This window comes from Penicillium lagena (genome assembly GCF_028827675.1).
Source record: "Penicillium lagena strain IBT 129212 chromosome Unknown utg000001l_segment0_segment0, whole genome shotgun sequence".
Taxonomy (NCBI): domain Eukaryota; kingdom Fungi; phylum Ascomycota; class Eurotiomycetes; order Eurotiales; family Aspergillaceae; genus Penicillium; species Penicillium lagena.
In genome coordinates, this window is record NW_026623222.1 from 1733936 (window position 1) to 1749822 (window position 15887).

Here is a 15887-nt window from a genome sequence, read left to right on the forward strand (position 1 = left end):
GTCTACTGAATTATGGAAATGGAGGATGAAGAAGAAGAGGAAGAAGAAGAAGAAGAGAAGGGGTAGTAGCAGAGCAGGTGACTCCGCACGTTATCTCCCTCCCTTTATCGGGTGGGGCACTTTCGGAGTTCGTTGATTGTCTTCGGAATACCGAACACCGATGGTATCTTTATTAACAGTACGCATTACACTAATCACATTTGCAAATTCAGAAGCCATTATGAAGTCGGTGGCCCCTGTCTAACACTTAGTTTCCTCTTACTGATTGTAATAGCTCCCGTCGTCGCAATGGCAAACAGGCTTCGTGCGAGCTCTGCCGCCGTCACAAGGTCCGCTGCGACCACGCTCTGCCCGTCTGCAACCGCTGCAAGGCGCGCGGAGTGTCGAGCCAGTGTTTCTATCACCCTGCACCTCTGACTCGACCAAAGGGGCGGCGCATTTTCCCCTTGGCAGAAGGGGTATCTTTTGACAGAGCCAGGTGGGTTCGAGTCTTTCTTTTTGGAGATGAATGTCCATTGCGCAGTGATCTGTATGGTACATAGTGAGAGCTTTCCTTCTAATCCTGTTCTAGGAGCACTGGACCCAGTGAATCTTCATCACAATCCAACACACCTGGGGCCGCTGACCATGTCTCGCCGTCACGGCACAAGCCTCTGCTGCCAGGCTACTTCGGCCCGACAAGTTTTGTCTCTTCTCTGACCGACGATGTGGACCTGTCCTCCAACAGCCAAGGATTGGAGGTAGAGACGGGGCAGCGAGTGTTACCCCCATATTGGGTGCAAAAGATCTCAGAAGTGTTACTCGCGCTGGGAGATTTCTCAACGATCGAGCAACTGATTCGAGAATACTATGAACGGAGTCAAAGTGCCGTCATAGCATCGCCATTTATTTTTAATAGCCTCGCCTCTGTCAAGGCGATATGCAAGGAACGGATCGCCAGTCGCGACTTTGATGACTTTACGTCTTCGTTAACTGTGCGCATCATCCAGAACACGGCGGAGATACTTGACATTCCGCTCACGACTCGAGGTGCCGACTTTCACACACTTTTCACGGGACCACGGATTCGTCTAGAGATCATCGGTGTCATTTGCGCTATCGCAGGCCGAGCTTGCTACTTTTGGCTTGCTCAAGAGAAATTTGATTCACAGACTTCTCGTTCTCAGTTTACACGGAAGATGCTTGCAGCTAGCGACGCTGCACTGCAGACGTGCAAGATTTTAACGCCTCTGAATGATCTCACAATTTGGCTTGTCCATGAGAACCTGCTACTGTCCCATGGGGTAAACGGGGCATCAAGTCAGTCATATTTCCCCATATTTCCCAAATCATGACAACTACTAACCCCTTCAGGTCCACATGTATGGAGCCGACTCGGAGAGCTCTCGACTGATATCTTCGCATTGGGCTTGCACCGAGAGCCAAAGGCCTCAAACGAGATCCCAGAGTTCATGTTGGAATCCCGTCGACGACAGTTCGCGGCAGCATACCAACTAGACAAAAACCTTGCCACGTTCCTTGGTCGCCCTCCTCGAATTCCTTGCCGATACTCCGATTGTCGAATGCCCCTTGATATCGGCGACGAAGCACTGACGGCCAACGATCTGAGCCTTGACAGCCCACAGGATGGTATTGATTCCACGGGTTGGAATATAAACGGTCTATTCCAGCGGTCATCGTGGCTGCGAGTGCGTTTCATCGTCAGCACGTTCCGCGACGAGATTCTTGGGGTCTCTCTCCAGGACATGACTCCATCAACTGCCAGTCTTCTAAAGTAAGAGCCCTGCATTCTGTCTCCCATTACAGATCTGAAATTCTTGCAGGGATATCTCCCATCGATGCCATTCCGCTTGGGAGTCACTCCCTATTCACCTGCGATACAACCCGCAGTGTTGGGACAACGGTCTTCCAGTAGCAGTTTGCTTGATGCAGATATTTTCATACCTGGCGTACCTCTGCAACGACTTCCTCATCCAACGACTTCTCGTCGAAAAGAATAACCCTAGGGGAAACGCCGCGCTTCTATCTGTCAGCTCAGAGATTCTATCTACCGTCCTAAGACTAGGCACGCAGCGTGAATACATGGTCGACCTTCGTCCGGACTTTACATTGACGGTAAGCCTCCACCACCATACATTTATTACCTGCAAAATACCACCAAAACTAAATCCCATACCTCCAGATATTACTCTACGGCTTCTCCAGCGCCAGCATCCTAATCAAAGCTCTACAACACCACAAACGCAGCGGCGAACCATTCCTCTACGAAGGCTCTCGCTCAGCCCTCATTCGCAATCTGAGCGTCTTCATCGCTCACCTCGAGTCGATTGCACGCCCAGATAGTGCAGACTACGCCCTCTTCCAGCGTGCCAGCCAGGCTTTTTCGAAAATCATTGATGAGATTCTTGAGCCTGATTCTGTGGCTCTAAATGCGGAGCTTGGGGAGGTGTCGCTGTTTGACTATGATCAGATGATTAATGTGGATGGGTTGGATTGGTTTAATACGATGGATTTTGGGTTTGCTTTCAATCAGTGGCTGATTTGAAGTACATCCGGGTTGCAGTCGGTAGATGTATAAGAATTTGTGATATATATTGCGGCATGTATCTTCAAGCAACAAGCTATAGTAGGAAATCGAAAGAAAAATAAAAGCGAGCATAAAGGCTGGGGATACACAGTACCAAGATTGATGATTGACAGTATGCAATTGCTGAGCTCAAAAAATGAAAAAAAAGCCACCATTTATCCACTGAATTATCATGTCCTCTCACTCTCACTGACCGTCACAATCTTGGGCTGACCATCCTCGCCCCCATCCCTAGGATATCCCTGCGTGGTCTGATAAGTCTCCTGATACTCATGCTGAGCACCCCAAGGCCCAGGAGCTGCGTACGGCGCCGCCATCCCCGGTGCAGGTCCAGCAGAAGCAGAATACCGCAACACCTCAGCCGCAGGATCATTCCGACGAAAACCATACTTAACCCAGAGCTTAAACTTCTCACCACCAGTCATATCCAGCCACTTATTTGCCAAAGTTTCCTGCTCAGCCGGCGTCTTAGCCAGATGCCTCTTAACAAAAAGCAACCCAAAACAAGAAAGTATAGGACATAGAAAAGCCCAACCATACGGCAGGCCGCGATGACTCTTCTTCCCTAGCATTACTCTTCGGAACATGAACCAGCTCTCAACAAAGCCGACAATAAGAAATAGTCCCCACCACGAGAAGAAGATCGCTAGGCCCAATCCCAGTGGCGAGATGCCCCAAGTATAGTGGCATCCGTCGGCGCAGCAGTATCCGCCTGAAAAAGCTGAGCCGTCGAGATACCAGGTGAATTCATCACAGCCAGCGTAGTCACCATCATCATCATCCCCACTACCTCCCGCGTACGGGCCGCCACCAGAGGGGAAGCCGGGGTAATCGCCGGAGGTCCCGCAGTATAGGTAGCTGTTTGGAACGTTGGCGGAGCTGATGGAATGGTAGACGTCGCTGGGGATATCGGTAGGGGCAAGCATTGCCCTGGTGATGGTATACCGGTCTGCGATACGGGACTCTGACCACGTGCTTGTGATCGTAGCAGTGGGCTTGAGCAGTGTCTCCGCCTGGTAGGGGACGTAGACCGCCACTGCAGTGGTGATGGATTTGCTCGCGGTATATGAGCAAGACGCCGGCGCCGTGTAGACGATATTGACGTAGAACTCTTGGATGTTGTAGCTGGTGATGGCGACGCCGTCTGTCGGTGCGATGACCAGATCGATCTGTGTGACGGATGGGGTGAGACTACCATATATGGTTGTCTGTGTTGCTATGGGATCTATGTTTTGGACTGTGGGCTTTATCTCCTCCGTTTGAGTTTCTAGGAGGGGTGTTTCGGTGAAGTCGCCGTATGTGTAGCCAGATGCAAAGGTTTTTATCTCCACGGCGATGTATTCTGTTCCGATCCAGGGGATGGCGGTGACTTGTTGGGTAAAGACGAATGAGGCAAGGGCGAGAGAAGATGCGAGTCGGGCCATGGTGCTTGTTGGTTCCCTTGGCGCCATTGCGGACGACCGAACTCGACAGGTATTAATATAAACAAATATGTATCAGTAGTAATAGAAAGGAAGGACGAAAAGCAGACCAGGGGGTTCAAATCTTCTAAATAACAATTTGCAAAATGATGCAACTCGTATAGTTGTTAAGCCAAGCCCGACTTAACCAGATAGAGGCGTATTCTGCGGGCGATGCATGCCGATGTGAAATAAAGAAAGTTGGCATTCCCCACACTAGGCCATAGAATTGGGTTATGATCGATCTAAGCCTCTCTTGGGAGCTCGTATTGGATACAGGGCTTTGCTGCTTCTGGGTCGGTTGCAGGGAATACGAGGTGTCCTATGCCCTACTAAATAACTAGAGGTGGTGGTCGGCCAGGGCTGGACTCCGAGCTGTCGTTTGGGGAGTGACATTGTTTATCCAGGGTCCAGATTAGACTGTCTTTAAATTTAAGATAAATGAGGTGAGCCGTTGATCTGGATGTCAGCACCGGGGGGTAGTTGGTAAAATGTTTGGGGCCGTTGCAGCTACAAGACAAGGCTAGACAGAGTACCGTGAGATTCGTAACTGCATTTGGTATCTATTCAACCATCCACCAAGATCATCAACAAAACAACCCCAGATCCTTCAGCTCTAATCACATCATAACCAGGATCCTACCCGTTCCGTAGAGGCTCAGATTAGCTCAATTTTGTTTCTAGGACATTTGGACATAGTTCGCCTGGGAGCGCGGGTTCTTGATCGTCTTCTTGATGACCTTCTCCACCTCATCCCAGTCGTCGGTGTCCACTCGGTCAATATTGCATCCGAAGTGTTCCTGGATCTTGCGGAGCATATCCCATTCGTCCCGGTTCGAGACGAAGGAGATGGCGACTCCAATGCGGCCGAAACGACCCGTTCGGCCGATGCGGTGCAGGTAGGTCTGATAGTCGGGTTCGCGGGACTTGGAGCCGGGGGTGAATGCCTCGGGGATATCCTGAAATGGATCAGTTTGATGCTCAAATCGTGAGGGAACAGACATACGTAGTTGACGACCAGGGACACGGTCGACACGTCAATTCCACGGGCGAGAACGTTGGTGGTGATGAGAACCTTGGCATCGCCATTGCGGAAGGCATCAATCACGGCATCACGCTGCGAGCCCTCGATGCCACCGGTCAAAGACGCAACGGTGTGGCCTTCGGCAACCATGCGCTTCTCGATCTCCACAGCAGAATTACGGGTCTAGGGATGTCAGTGCAAAAACGCGACGAAGGAATGGAATCAACTGACCCTGACGAAGATGATAGAAGATCCGACAGTGAGAAGTCCGTAGAGCTGCACCAGGTTGCGATACTTTTCCTCGTCGTTGTTGCAATCCATATAGAGCTGTTTGATACCCTCGACTGTCAATTCCTCGTGCTTGAGGGTGATCTCGTTCGCGTCCGGTGCGAACTTGCCCGCATATCGGTGGACGTGGGTGGGGAAAGTGGCGGAAAAGAGAACGACTTGAATGGTTCGGGGAAGCATGCTGAAAGGATTATTAGCTAGATCCTCTCCATGTGTTGCAGTTGAGACTTACGCCTTGACACGGATACACTGGTCACCCAGACCCTGCTGGTCAAGCATGTTGTCGGCCTCGTCCAGGACAAGCACCTTCAACTGGCTGGCATTCATGATGCGCTTCTTGATCATGTCCTGCACCGTACCAGGCGTACCGACCACCACCGAGCAAGCCATCTGAGTCGGACGCGTTGCGCTATCGGCGGGGACAGCAGTCCCAATGATGAGGCCGTCGAGGAACTGGCCCATGACTTGAATGACACCGACAATCTGGCGCGCCAGCTCACGTGTGGGGGCGAGGATCAGAGCCTGGGGTGTTTTCTGCGACTGCTCCGACGATAGATCCAGTCGACTCAGGATGTTGAGAGTAAAGGCCGCGGTCTTGCCGGTCCCAGACTGCGACTGACCGACGAGGTTGCTGGGGGGTTGCGCATGAGCAGGGGCAGAGCGCGTTCCTGCACCTTGGAAGGCTTGCGGAAGTTCATCGCAGACAGGCCCTTCAGGATACGTTCATCCCTGTGGTTCCATTCTCGTCAGCAATGGGTGTTCTTGTTGCATTCGAAGGCAGTCACTCACAGGCCGAGATCCTCGAAGTTCTTGACCGAATACAATGGGTTGTTGGGATCGGCTTGCTGGTCGCTCAGTTTAACCTCAACCGAGTATTCAGGCTCCTGGAGCTCGGAGCCGCGCAGCTCAGAGGGGGCGCCATCACCGGGCTTCTCGGTTTCTATTGAGATGAAGGGTTAGCTGGTTGTTCACAAGGTCCCGTCCCGCGGAAGCTCAAGGTCGGTGCAGTTCATACCAGCAGGCTTGGGCGCATCGGGTTGGGTGACGCGATCCGCCAGGGATCCACCGGCAGGGGGTGCCTCAGACGCCATTGTGCGACCGGGGAAGAAGAATCGAGAATGAGTCGGAGGAGAGAGCGAAGGAGGAGGGGTTGGCGGGGTTGAAAAAAATCAAGGATGAAACTGCAGCCACTGCGCTTGCCGGGCCAGCAGGTTCTTAAGTGCCAATTCACTGCAGCCAGAGGCAGTGAATGTCTGTCGAAGCTGAATGGAGGCAACAATGAGGTGAATTGGGAGGAGGCAGAAGAAGAAGAGTGACGGCAACAGGAACAACAACCATCGGTGAATTGCATGGCGACGGGAAGGGACTAGGCTCAACTCGGTTAGTGTCGTTCTGGCATGTATGCCTTCATGCCTCAGGACAAGTAGTTGTCATCTCTCTCTTCCACCTTCCACAATCACAGTCTCCCGGACTTCCCCACGACTGTTGCTGCTGGCGTTGTTGTGGACAGTGGCAGATTGAGGCCCAAGTGACGTCAAGCGCTGACCTGCCAACCGTTGCTGCCTGCGTCCCGCTGTCTGATGCGCAGTCTGACACCCATTTCAACCCAGCCATGGCGGCAGCAGATGTGGCTCCCCAGTTCGGAGCAGAACTGAAGGTGAGATCCCCGAGTCGCAGTCGCAGACAAATCACTGACCGGCTCGGTTCTTCACTAGGATGCATTCAAACCGGTCAACTCTTGGGTATGCCCCTCAACGTTCTTCCCCGCAACGAGTCCCGCGTGTGAGACTGATTTGACCCCTCTCCCCTTTCCCTTAGGTATCGAACGGAATATCCTGGCTAGACGAGGTCCAGCAGTTCTACCGAGAGCGCAGTGTGATCGAGAAGGAATACGCCAGCAAATTGACCGCACTCTGCAAGAAATACTACGACCGCAAGTCGAAGAAGATCAGCCCCCTCAGCGTCGGCGATACCCCGGCATTGACTCCTGGCTCCCTCGAGAGTGCATCGCTGACCACCTGGACGACACAATTGAACGCCGTCGAATCCCACGCCGCCGAGCGCGATCGGTTTGCCACAGACTTGGTCTCCCAGGTGGCGGAGCCACTAAAACATGCCGCCGCGCAATATGAGGAGATCCGCAAGTCCCATATGGAATATCACGGAAAGCTGGAGAGGGAACGCGATGCATCCTATGGAGAATTGAAGAAGGCAAAGGGGAAATATGATGGTGCCTGTCAGGAAGTCGAAACGCGACGAAAGAAAATGGAGTCATCATTCGACCACAGCAAGCCCAAGGCGCAGGCCGCTTACCAGCAGCAAATCCTGGAAATGAACAACTACAAGGTATGTGTCGGAGATCTGAATTAGTGGATATCGGTTGCTAATGATGAGTTCTAGAACCTCTACCTGATCAAGATCAATGTGACGAATAAACTCAAGGAGAAGTTCTTTCACGAATATGTCCCCGAGATCTTGGATGTGAGTGTCAAACCGCTTTGCTGGGATCAGATCGTATCTGCTAACACTCCGCATAGGGCTTGCAAGATCTCAATGAAACTCGGGTCACGAGACTAAACGCCTTGTGGATTCTCGCAGCACAACTGGAGAAATCCTCATTATCAAATAGCGTGAACCACTTTGCAGGCCTTCTCAATGAGATTCCGCGCAACAACCCGAAGCTTGACTCGATGATGTTCCTCCAGCATAACGCCACGCAATCTCAGGAACCCGGGAACGTGGGCTTTGAGCCGAGTCCTGTATGGCATGATGATGCGACCATTATTACAGATGAGGCGGCCAAAGTTTTCTTGCGCAATGTTCTGGGGAAGAGCAAGACACAAGTGCGGGATTTGAGGGTACAGTCCGACCAGAAACGACGTGATTTGGAGACCTCCCAGAACATCCGCAAGAATATCCAGCAGGGCAAGGATAACCGGAGTGAGGTCGATGTCGTTCGCTCAATATTTCACCTTCAGGAAGCCCTGCATGAAGTGGACCGTAAATGGCTGACGGCGGAGGTTGAAACGTCCACCATCATGGCAGTTGTGGGTGACTTGTCCATCGGGGCTCAGAACCACAACTTCCGATCACAGACTTTCAAAATTCCAACCAACTGCGATCTCTGTGGAGAGCGGATCTGGGGATTGTCTGCCAAGGGCTTCGACTGCCGGGATTGCGGCTATACATGTCACAGCAAGTGTCAGATGAAAGTGCCCGCCGAGTGCCCTGGAGAGCAGAGCAAAGAGGACAAGAAGCGGTTGAAGGTTGAGCGGCAGGCCGGCGCCGTGCCTACTGGCGACGTTGGTTCTGCGACCTCGACCATGGCGCCCTCGCTCACGCGCCAGAATACCATGAACTCTTTGAGTTCGGGCTATGCCGCCAGCACAACACGATCTGTCTCCAACGTTGCCGCCCAACCCACCCCTGAAAGTCCAGCCGAGGCACCTCCACCCCCAGTCGCCGAGACCAAGCCGACTGCTGCCAAGAACAAAAAAGTGCTGGCACCGCCACCCACGGCGTTCTTCAGTGCGCCACAAGCCACGGACTCCGGCAATGCTTCCAGGTTGAAACAGCCAAGAGGCAAGATGATGTACGCTTACCAGGCCACTGGAGCAGACGAGGTTACGGTGCAAGAAAATGATGACGTTGCTATTGTTGAACCAGACGGTACGTTTATTCCTTTTGCGGTCTCTTGACTTGACTAACTCCCTAACAGATGGATCTGGATGGATGCGTGTTCGTGCTGCGGGCAATGAGGGTCTCGTTCCTGCAGCCTATGTTGAAATAGCACCCACCCCATCACCCATACCATCAGTTAACACCAGTCTGACCGATCGACCCGGCTCGGTCTATTCGAGTTCTTCCGCCTCACTGGCAGGCAGCACCGCCGCCACGAAACGCGTTGGCCCGGCTGTGGCGCCACGCCGAGGTGCCAAGAAATTACAGTATGTGGAGGCGTTGTACGACTACGAAGCTCGCAGCGACGTGGAGTGGTCCATGACCGAGGGTGATCGGTTTGTCCTGATCACCCGTGACAGTGGCGATGGATGGGCCGATGTGGAGCGTGGTGGAATGACGAAGAGTGTCCCGGCAAACTATATCCAGGAGGTTTAGAGTCAATGTATACACTTTCCGTCATGACTTTTGTTGCATCTTGCAGGGAGCGTTGGGGACACATTTGCGAAGTTTATATTTTGATTTTTTTTTCTTTCTAGCACGGGGAGGGATCATTGAATTTTTTCTTTTTATTGAGTATCAACATTGCAGTCATCACGGTCGTATATATATTTGCATCATCTCTTCATCCCTATATGTGCAAGATTGCTTCCCACACTCACTCCGACCTCGGTGGAGGAGGAAACCCAGTATCCAAGTGCTCGAAGCCGGTCTCCGGCGACCACATATACCTTGACCAATCCTCAACATGAAATGTATCATCACACAAACCTTCCGTCATATCAACGTCCAAATCGTCCAAACAACCAAGCGACCCATCCCCCAGAGCCAGCGCCGGGTCTAACGGGAATTCGAAGGGATTCTCGCCCTCCGAGGGACTAACCAGTGTTTGTGCTAATTGAGCATCGGAGACAGACGAGGCAGTGGAGGTAGTAGGGAGGATGGAGTAGGCAGGGTCAAACATAATCGCCTGAGGCAGTAAAGAAGAGGCATGGTCCTGGTGCGCCAATATCCCCGGGGCCGACTGCGCAAACGACATATTCGGCTGGACCATGCTAGTCTGGGCTCCTGCCCCCGAGGATTCCGACGTAATCGACAGCCGATGGAGCGGCGTATGAGACTCTGGACCAGAAGCCTCAGAACCCGACCAGTCTCCCGGCCCGATAGCAGCGTGGCTGATAGACGCAGCGCGCTCCGACGACACAAGCGGGGTAAGCTGAGCCGACGACGAAGCGGACGCGGACGCGGACGTGGAGGCGGAACGGGTGATGGAAGGCTTCTTTTTGTTATTCGTGTCCTTGCCGTTGGTCGAGTCCGGCCGCGGCGCAATCGGGAGGAAGCCAGCCGGGTTGGGGTGGCGAGGGTAGAGTCTGGCGTGCGGCGGTTTCTAGATATGTCCAAGAAAAAACACGGATCAGCTAAACCATGCCGCTGTGTATATTTCTCTTCTGTTCATATCTGAAACCGAAGAATTGCCCATTCCGGTGGTATTTGTATAGTTTGCGTTACTTTTGATGGAGATTTTAGCTCTGCCTCGCGCCGCGCGCGGGCGTGTTCGCTCGGTGACGAACAAGGCGTGGCATGACAGATAGAGCAGGTGGCGAACGGCCGGCCCTTGCGCTTGATGCGAATCAACGGCCGATCTACCTACGCCGTTAGTAGGAAGTCATCAGTGAGAAATGTGAGGCATTATTACCATGATGTTTGCAGCTGGTCACACGGTGTCCCCGTATGCAAGCTTCGCAAGCCCACTTTTGACCGTCGATGAGCATCCCTCGATTAAGATATAGGAAAAGTGCGACTTCTTCTGGGACGCCGTGCCTTTTATATTATTATTTCGTCGGGGTCCTTTCCATATTGATCGTCCAGCTAGGTAGGACTGAGGGGCAGCCCATGACATGAGATGACACAAATTATTATTTTTTTTCTCTCTGTGATGAGGGATTATTTAGTAGTTGTTACCTCCCCCGGGGAATAGTTAGGGCTAGCTATTGTACAGCCACAGGATCGCCTGCATGGGATTGGCTCGTGCCCTCGGCGGGTTCCGTGCGTGTTTAGCAGCTGTTTCATGGGAGCTTGGGCCAGGAAGAGGTGCTGGCTACGACCTTCCTGGATTGGGATGGGCGTGATGGAGTAACTAGTTGCTGAATACTCATCCGGTGTGTGAAAAATTACTTTTATCGTTAATAGTTGGGCGGGACAAGAGAATTTTCAGAAAGGCTGCGGGATTTTTGGACACCTCGGCAGCCTAGCTGGCTTTTTTTTCTCGGCTTGTCCATTCTTTCTTTTCCTTCAAGTGGAAATTGAAACGACCGGGAAAATCCCAAGGACAATTTCCCAGACTTCTTTGCTCCCGGGCTGCCAGATTGGTGTTAGTAGAGCTGTCGACAAATGCCTCATATTTATGGGAGAGGGGTGAACAACCGTCCCTTCAGATCGTCGATTCATGGTTCTCGGTTCGGCAGTAGGGGCCATGACGCCTGCTGATATCACCCGGGACGAGCTAGCCAATACTTCACATAATCCTTTGCTTCATCTTGCATCTGGAGGTGGCTGTGCACGACGGTAGCTCGCCTAAGTGGCGCATTAATTTTCTGGATAGGCGCCATAGCCTGCGACCAGCAACCCTACCTACCTACCCTAAATATGCCCGAGAACCGAGGAAAGCACTTACCACTGTTCCTGTGTCCGTGCCTGTCTTCATTCTTACCAGGAACCTAATATGGACGAGTACGGCCAGATTAAGGATAATTAAGCTTCAGCGCACTCCAATCACAACGCGTCTAATGGCATCATCTTGGCAGTTGTTAACTATGCGCCATTTTGTATACCTGAGGCATTTTTCTTTTCCAATTGAAAACCTCGCCTTCATCCCCTCCTTGTTTCCACCTGGCAAAAAAAATTATGGCCCCAGGGACACGGGTGCAACTCGGCTAGCAGAAAATTGGAAAATCCATTTGTCACTGGATCATTTGTCCTGCCGCTGGAGGGGATTCGGAAGTGCCGAAAGAGGGTGTGTGGTGTGGGAAAAATTTGGGGGAGTTGCAATCAATCCTCTCTTCACCTTTTTTTCTTTTGAATAACTCAACACCGATATTTTCTGTTATTCTTTTTGGTCTTTGCATCAGTTATTTTGTGGTGTTATTGTTGCCACCTGCTCATAGGCAGCAATCAAATTGTGTGAGACGCCGTGGCGTCATGGACGTTCTTTGCAACCTGGTAATCTGTCTGTGCCGCAATCAGCATCAAGTCGTTGAAATCGTCAAATTTTTGAACCAAATCCTAGATCTGGCCTTCGATTTTCTGGCTTCCTTGTATGGTCGGGTACATCTGAGTTTCCCATTGCACAGTTGTGTGTGGTGTAGACCTTTGTGCTGGGCTATACCTAGGCAATCCCTACTTCCTGTTTTTTTTTTTTGGCTGTTGCTTCGGTCGCAAGAATCTGGCTGACGGGGGAGAGACACAGATATTTATACACAAGCTCGTCCCTTTCCTACGCCCAGCCTGCTCGGATGCAGCGGAAGAAAACTCAGATGGGTACATGCAACTCGGAAGGGCTGTGCCGTTCGTGCAGATATATTGCTCATCCCGCCCGACAGGGCATCAATAACTCTGTGTCCCTCTGGCTATGGCAGAGGTAATTCCCTCACAAGGGCAGGCCATAGCACTCGACACTATTGAAAAACACCCTCGACTTACTGTTCTCTCAATTCGCCGGAGGGCGTGAGGAGGGCCCTGAGATGGCACAGGCCAACACGCTAGTCCGAAAACCGTTGCACGTTTTTCTTGGACTCGGATCAGAGGCAATCATGTTACTCAGCTAGTCGCATGGATGCTATGCTTGTCTTCGGCCCGAACGGGAGGGAGCATGCTTATAAACCCCATCGGTATCTATACGACAAATCCCGAATCTCCCGTGAAAAGAGAGCGGCGGCCCCTATGCACTATCAATGCGGCGGATTGTGCTTTTGATCCTTCGATTAAGGCTAGGCTATATACCTACGATGCGCACTAGACTGAGCTACGATTCGTAGCTCCCCTAGTATTCCGATCTAGTATAACTTGATCACGACATTACTTTTAGGGAGATGGAAGCCAGCCGTATAAAATGGCTATCTATAGCTTCCTCTTTTACGTCCATTGCCGAACACCTCACTTGACTTGCCGTGCCTTTCTCCACGAACTCGTTCCTGAATAAGAGAAGAAATCTCCATCATAGGGCAGCCCAGGAACCGGCTATCTACATAGACGTCCTCAGCTACGTCTGATTCAGCTAATCCAACATAAGGATAACGTAATTCCCGGGTGAAGGGGCCACCCAAGCGAGTGGGCCAGCCCAAAACACCATAGTAAATGGGATATCATACAACTAGATATCTCAAGAACCACAAGTTGATTATTTTTGGATGTTCGGTTAGGTAATATTAAGAGGCATGATAAATAGTATGAACAATCCCAATTCTGAATTAAAAAATGTTACCTTATTACCAAAAATATAGTTCCAGAGACGACAAATATATATATCTGAAACCACAAGTACTATGGACCTTTTAAACCTAATGAATAGGCTACCTATGATCCAAAAAGTACCATCGTAGTATAAAACCTCATATTAAGCTATGATTGTTGGAATATTGAGTGGTAAAATATCCTATTTACTATGGTGTTTTGGGCTGGCCCACTCACCCGGGAATTACGTTACTGACGCTATGTTTACTTCAAGTCCTAATCTCCAGAAGATAAAGATATGATGGAGTACATAAACATTGAAATTCGATAGCGAATCGCTAGGCCATAAAAGCGCCAACACAGCAAACAAAAAAAGAGAAATTTATCTACCACGGCAAAATAATCGCTGCTCCCAAGACCATTGCTGATATAGTCACCCCAAGAACGCCAACAAGTCCGTCCCACGTTGATGATCGTGAATTGAGTCTTGCTGCCGCATTAGTCGTGCCTAGATCCGTGGGTTGATGCACGAGCGTAATGGGATAGCCTGATGTCACGGCAATAAGGGCAGATGTTTCGCTTGGTGCGATACTGTAATGTGAAGTTTGCGTAATGGGAAGGTCTGACACGAAGGTTTGTAGCTCTCCTTCGACCGTGATACCGTAGAACCAGATCTCAGTACTCATGTCTGCCGAGACATCCGCGATCGGCAAGCCGCGGTTACAGCCTGTCGAAAACTTATAGTCACTGAGTGTAGAATAACAGCCCATTGGCTCTTGTGCAGTCATAGAGCTAGGACAGCACATGACCGCTGTTTCGCTTGGGTCTAGTAACTGCATCAGCACATTTGCGGGCGAGTTAAACCCGAAAAAGGCGTCGGTTGTCGGAAGGGGTGTGGCGGGACCAAAGATCCCCGTCCAGTTAACCGGCTTGGTTCCGTCGCGCGAAGCAACCCCGACTTCGTGCCATCCCGACGGGCAGTATAGACCCGGAGAGTAGTAATACCGCTGATATACATTGCTCGGGTGATTATCATACGAAGTGACGGACGGTAAATCGGTGATCGTGCCGGTGGGGTTGCAACTCCAATAATCGGAGTTGATGCCACAGCTGCCTTCATATAACCAGACATTTGGAAGGCTGGACTGGGCAATAAAGACATTCAAGGGGTCAACACTTTGGCAAGAGGCAGGTGGCGTGAAAGTAGTGGTGAGTGGTCCTAAGTTTGTAAACGTATAGGCCGACAGGGCTGAAACAGACGGCATGGTTGCGGGTTGACTAGATGTGTTGAGTCCAGAGAAATATAGCAATCTCAAGCATAAAGACTGACAGGGCCCAAGTCTGGGGTATCCAAACCATAGATAAGTGGGGGAACTGAGGCGCAGCAGCTAAGTCCAGCATGAGGCTCCCTACTCTAGTACTACGTTGGCGTGGTTGAGGTTCAAGCTCCTAGGGAAATTAGCCGAGCATAATAAATCGCGCCAATGGTGAAATGCACTATACGGACGCAGCGCCCTCACTGAGCTAATACCTTGCGGGTTTGGCGAGGCACGAGGGTAGTGCCTCAAAGCAGCTTATGGAGACTAGCCTCTATACGTGCGATCTGTTTCTAATAATCTGATTCGTCTACTCGATAACGTTACATCGAGCACTACGGCCGTCATTAATAATCTGACATTGATTAATAGGGGTGCATCCCCTAGTTTTCCTCTTGCCGTGAGAGCGGAAAAAATGGGATGGTCTACAACAATGGTGACCCTTTCCTGTCGCCAATGTATTTGTGATTCTCGATGCTGCATTTCTGGAAAATAACGGCGAAGCAAGCTCTTCGTCCTGGCCTAGTGATACAAGCACCACATCGGAAGCCCTCGAAGACGACTTCGCCTTCGCCTTCATCTCCATCTTCATCCTTGAATGATGTAGCCATCGGCTTCGAGAAGCTTTCAGCTTGTCAGCATTCCCCAGACCGGCTCCGACAATAAATTTAGCCCCTTTATCCAGATTCAACTGGATTAGCCCCACTATCCGTCAATAAGCAACCGTCGGCTACTTCAGCCCTAACCGGCCTTGAATGGGCCGACAGCAGCAACACAACCAGGTTCATAATGTTGGTGGCAGACTCTGATTGGGCTTTCTAGTGGTATCAATCAGTCTGTTATGCCCCGTATAATGATGGAAAAGTCCAGTTGGGTCTTTAAATCAAGCCCACTATCGTGCCAAGCAAAACTAGCCCCAACCTCGCGAGTACACAGCCTATTATTAGCTAATTCAGGGTCTTAATGAGAGGCTTTGACCCTTGCAATAAACGAGTTAAATAGACCCTTAAAATCCACCTTGCAGATTATTATTGCCCTAAACCTGCACGCTGAGCTTCTACATTTATTTTTCGCATTGATTTAGC

General features: G+C 51.1%; 6 protein-coding genes across 6 annotated transcripts; 2 read left to right on the forward strand and 4 right to left on the reverse strand.

The window, feature by feature from the left end:
- Nucleotides 1–18: 18 nt before the first annotated feature.
- On the forward strand, nt 19–2545 carry N7510_000769 (uncharacterized protein; the record flags this gene model as incomplete). The annotated part of the gene is made up of 6 exons (XM_056972698.1): nt 19–62; nt 275–478; nt 572–1299; nt 1354–1774; nt 1824–2115; nt 2183–2545. 6 exons carry the CDS (start codon nt 19–21, stop codon nt 2543–2545), a joined length of 2052 nt encoding a protein of 683 aa, XP_056837815.1.
- Nucleotides 2546–2757: 212 nt separating this feature from the next.
- On the reverse strand, nt 2758–4011 carry N7510_000770 (uncharacterized protein; the record flags this gene model as incomplete). The annotated part of the gene is made up of 1 exon (XM_056972699.1): nt 2758–4011. One exon carries the CDS (start codon nt 4009–4011, stop codon nt 2758–2760), a length of 1254 nt encoding a protein of 417 aa, XP_056837816.1.
- Nucleotides 4012–4727: 716 nt separating this feature from the next.
- dbp5 (ATP-dependent RNA helicase DBP5) lies at nt 4728–6450 on the reverse strand (the record flags this gene model as incomplete). The annotated part of the gene is made up of 7 exons (XM_056972700.1): nt 4728–5006; nt 5054–5254; nt 5303–5540; nt 5592–5899; nt 5980–6088; nt 6149–6299; nt 6375–6450. The coding sequence occupies 7 exons, from the start codon at nt 6448–6450 to the stop codon at nt 4728–4730; spliced, it is 1362 nt and encodes a 453-aa protein (XP_056837817.1).
- A 521-nt stretch (nt 6451–6971) lies between these two features.
- N7510_000772 (putative actin polymerization protein Bzz1) lies at nt 6972–9475 on the forward strand (the record flags this gene model as incomplete). Its single annotated transcript, XM_056972701.1, has 6 exons — nt 6972–7016; nt 7075–7101; nt 7178–7705; nt 7760–7840; nt 7897–9028; nt 9078–9475. The coding sequence occupies 6 exons, from the start codon at nt 6972–6974 to the stop codon at nt 9473–9475; spliced, it is 2211 nt and encodes a 736-aa protein (XP_056837818.1).
- Nucleotides 9476–9695: 220 nt separating this feature from the next.
- On the reverse strand, nt 9696–10809 carry N7510_000773 (uncharacterized protein; the record flags this gene model as incomplete). The annotated part of the gene is made up of 3 exons (XM_056972702.1): nt 9696–10407; nt 10503–10680; nt 10734–10809. 3 exons carry the CDS (start codon nt 10807–10809, stop codon nt 9696–9698), a joined length of 966 nt encoding a protein of 321 aa, XP_056837819.1.
- A 3063-nt stretch (nt 10810–13872) lies between these two features.
- N7510_000774 (uncharacterized protein) lies at nt 13873–14751 on the reverse strand (the record flags this gene model as incomplete). Its single annotated transcript, XM_056972703.1, has 1 exon — nt 13873–14751. One exon carries the CDS (start codon nt 14749–14751, stop codon nt 13873–13875), a length of 879 nt encoding a protein of 292 aa, XP_056837820.1.
- Nucleotides 14752–15887: the final 1136 nt, after the last annotated feature.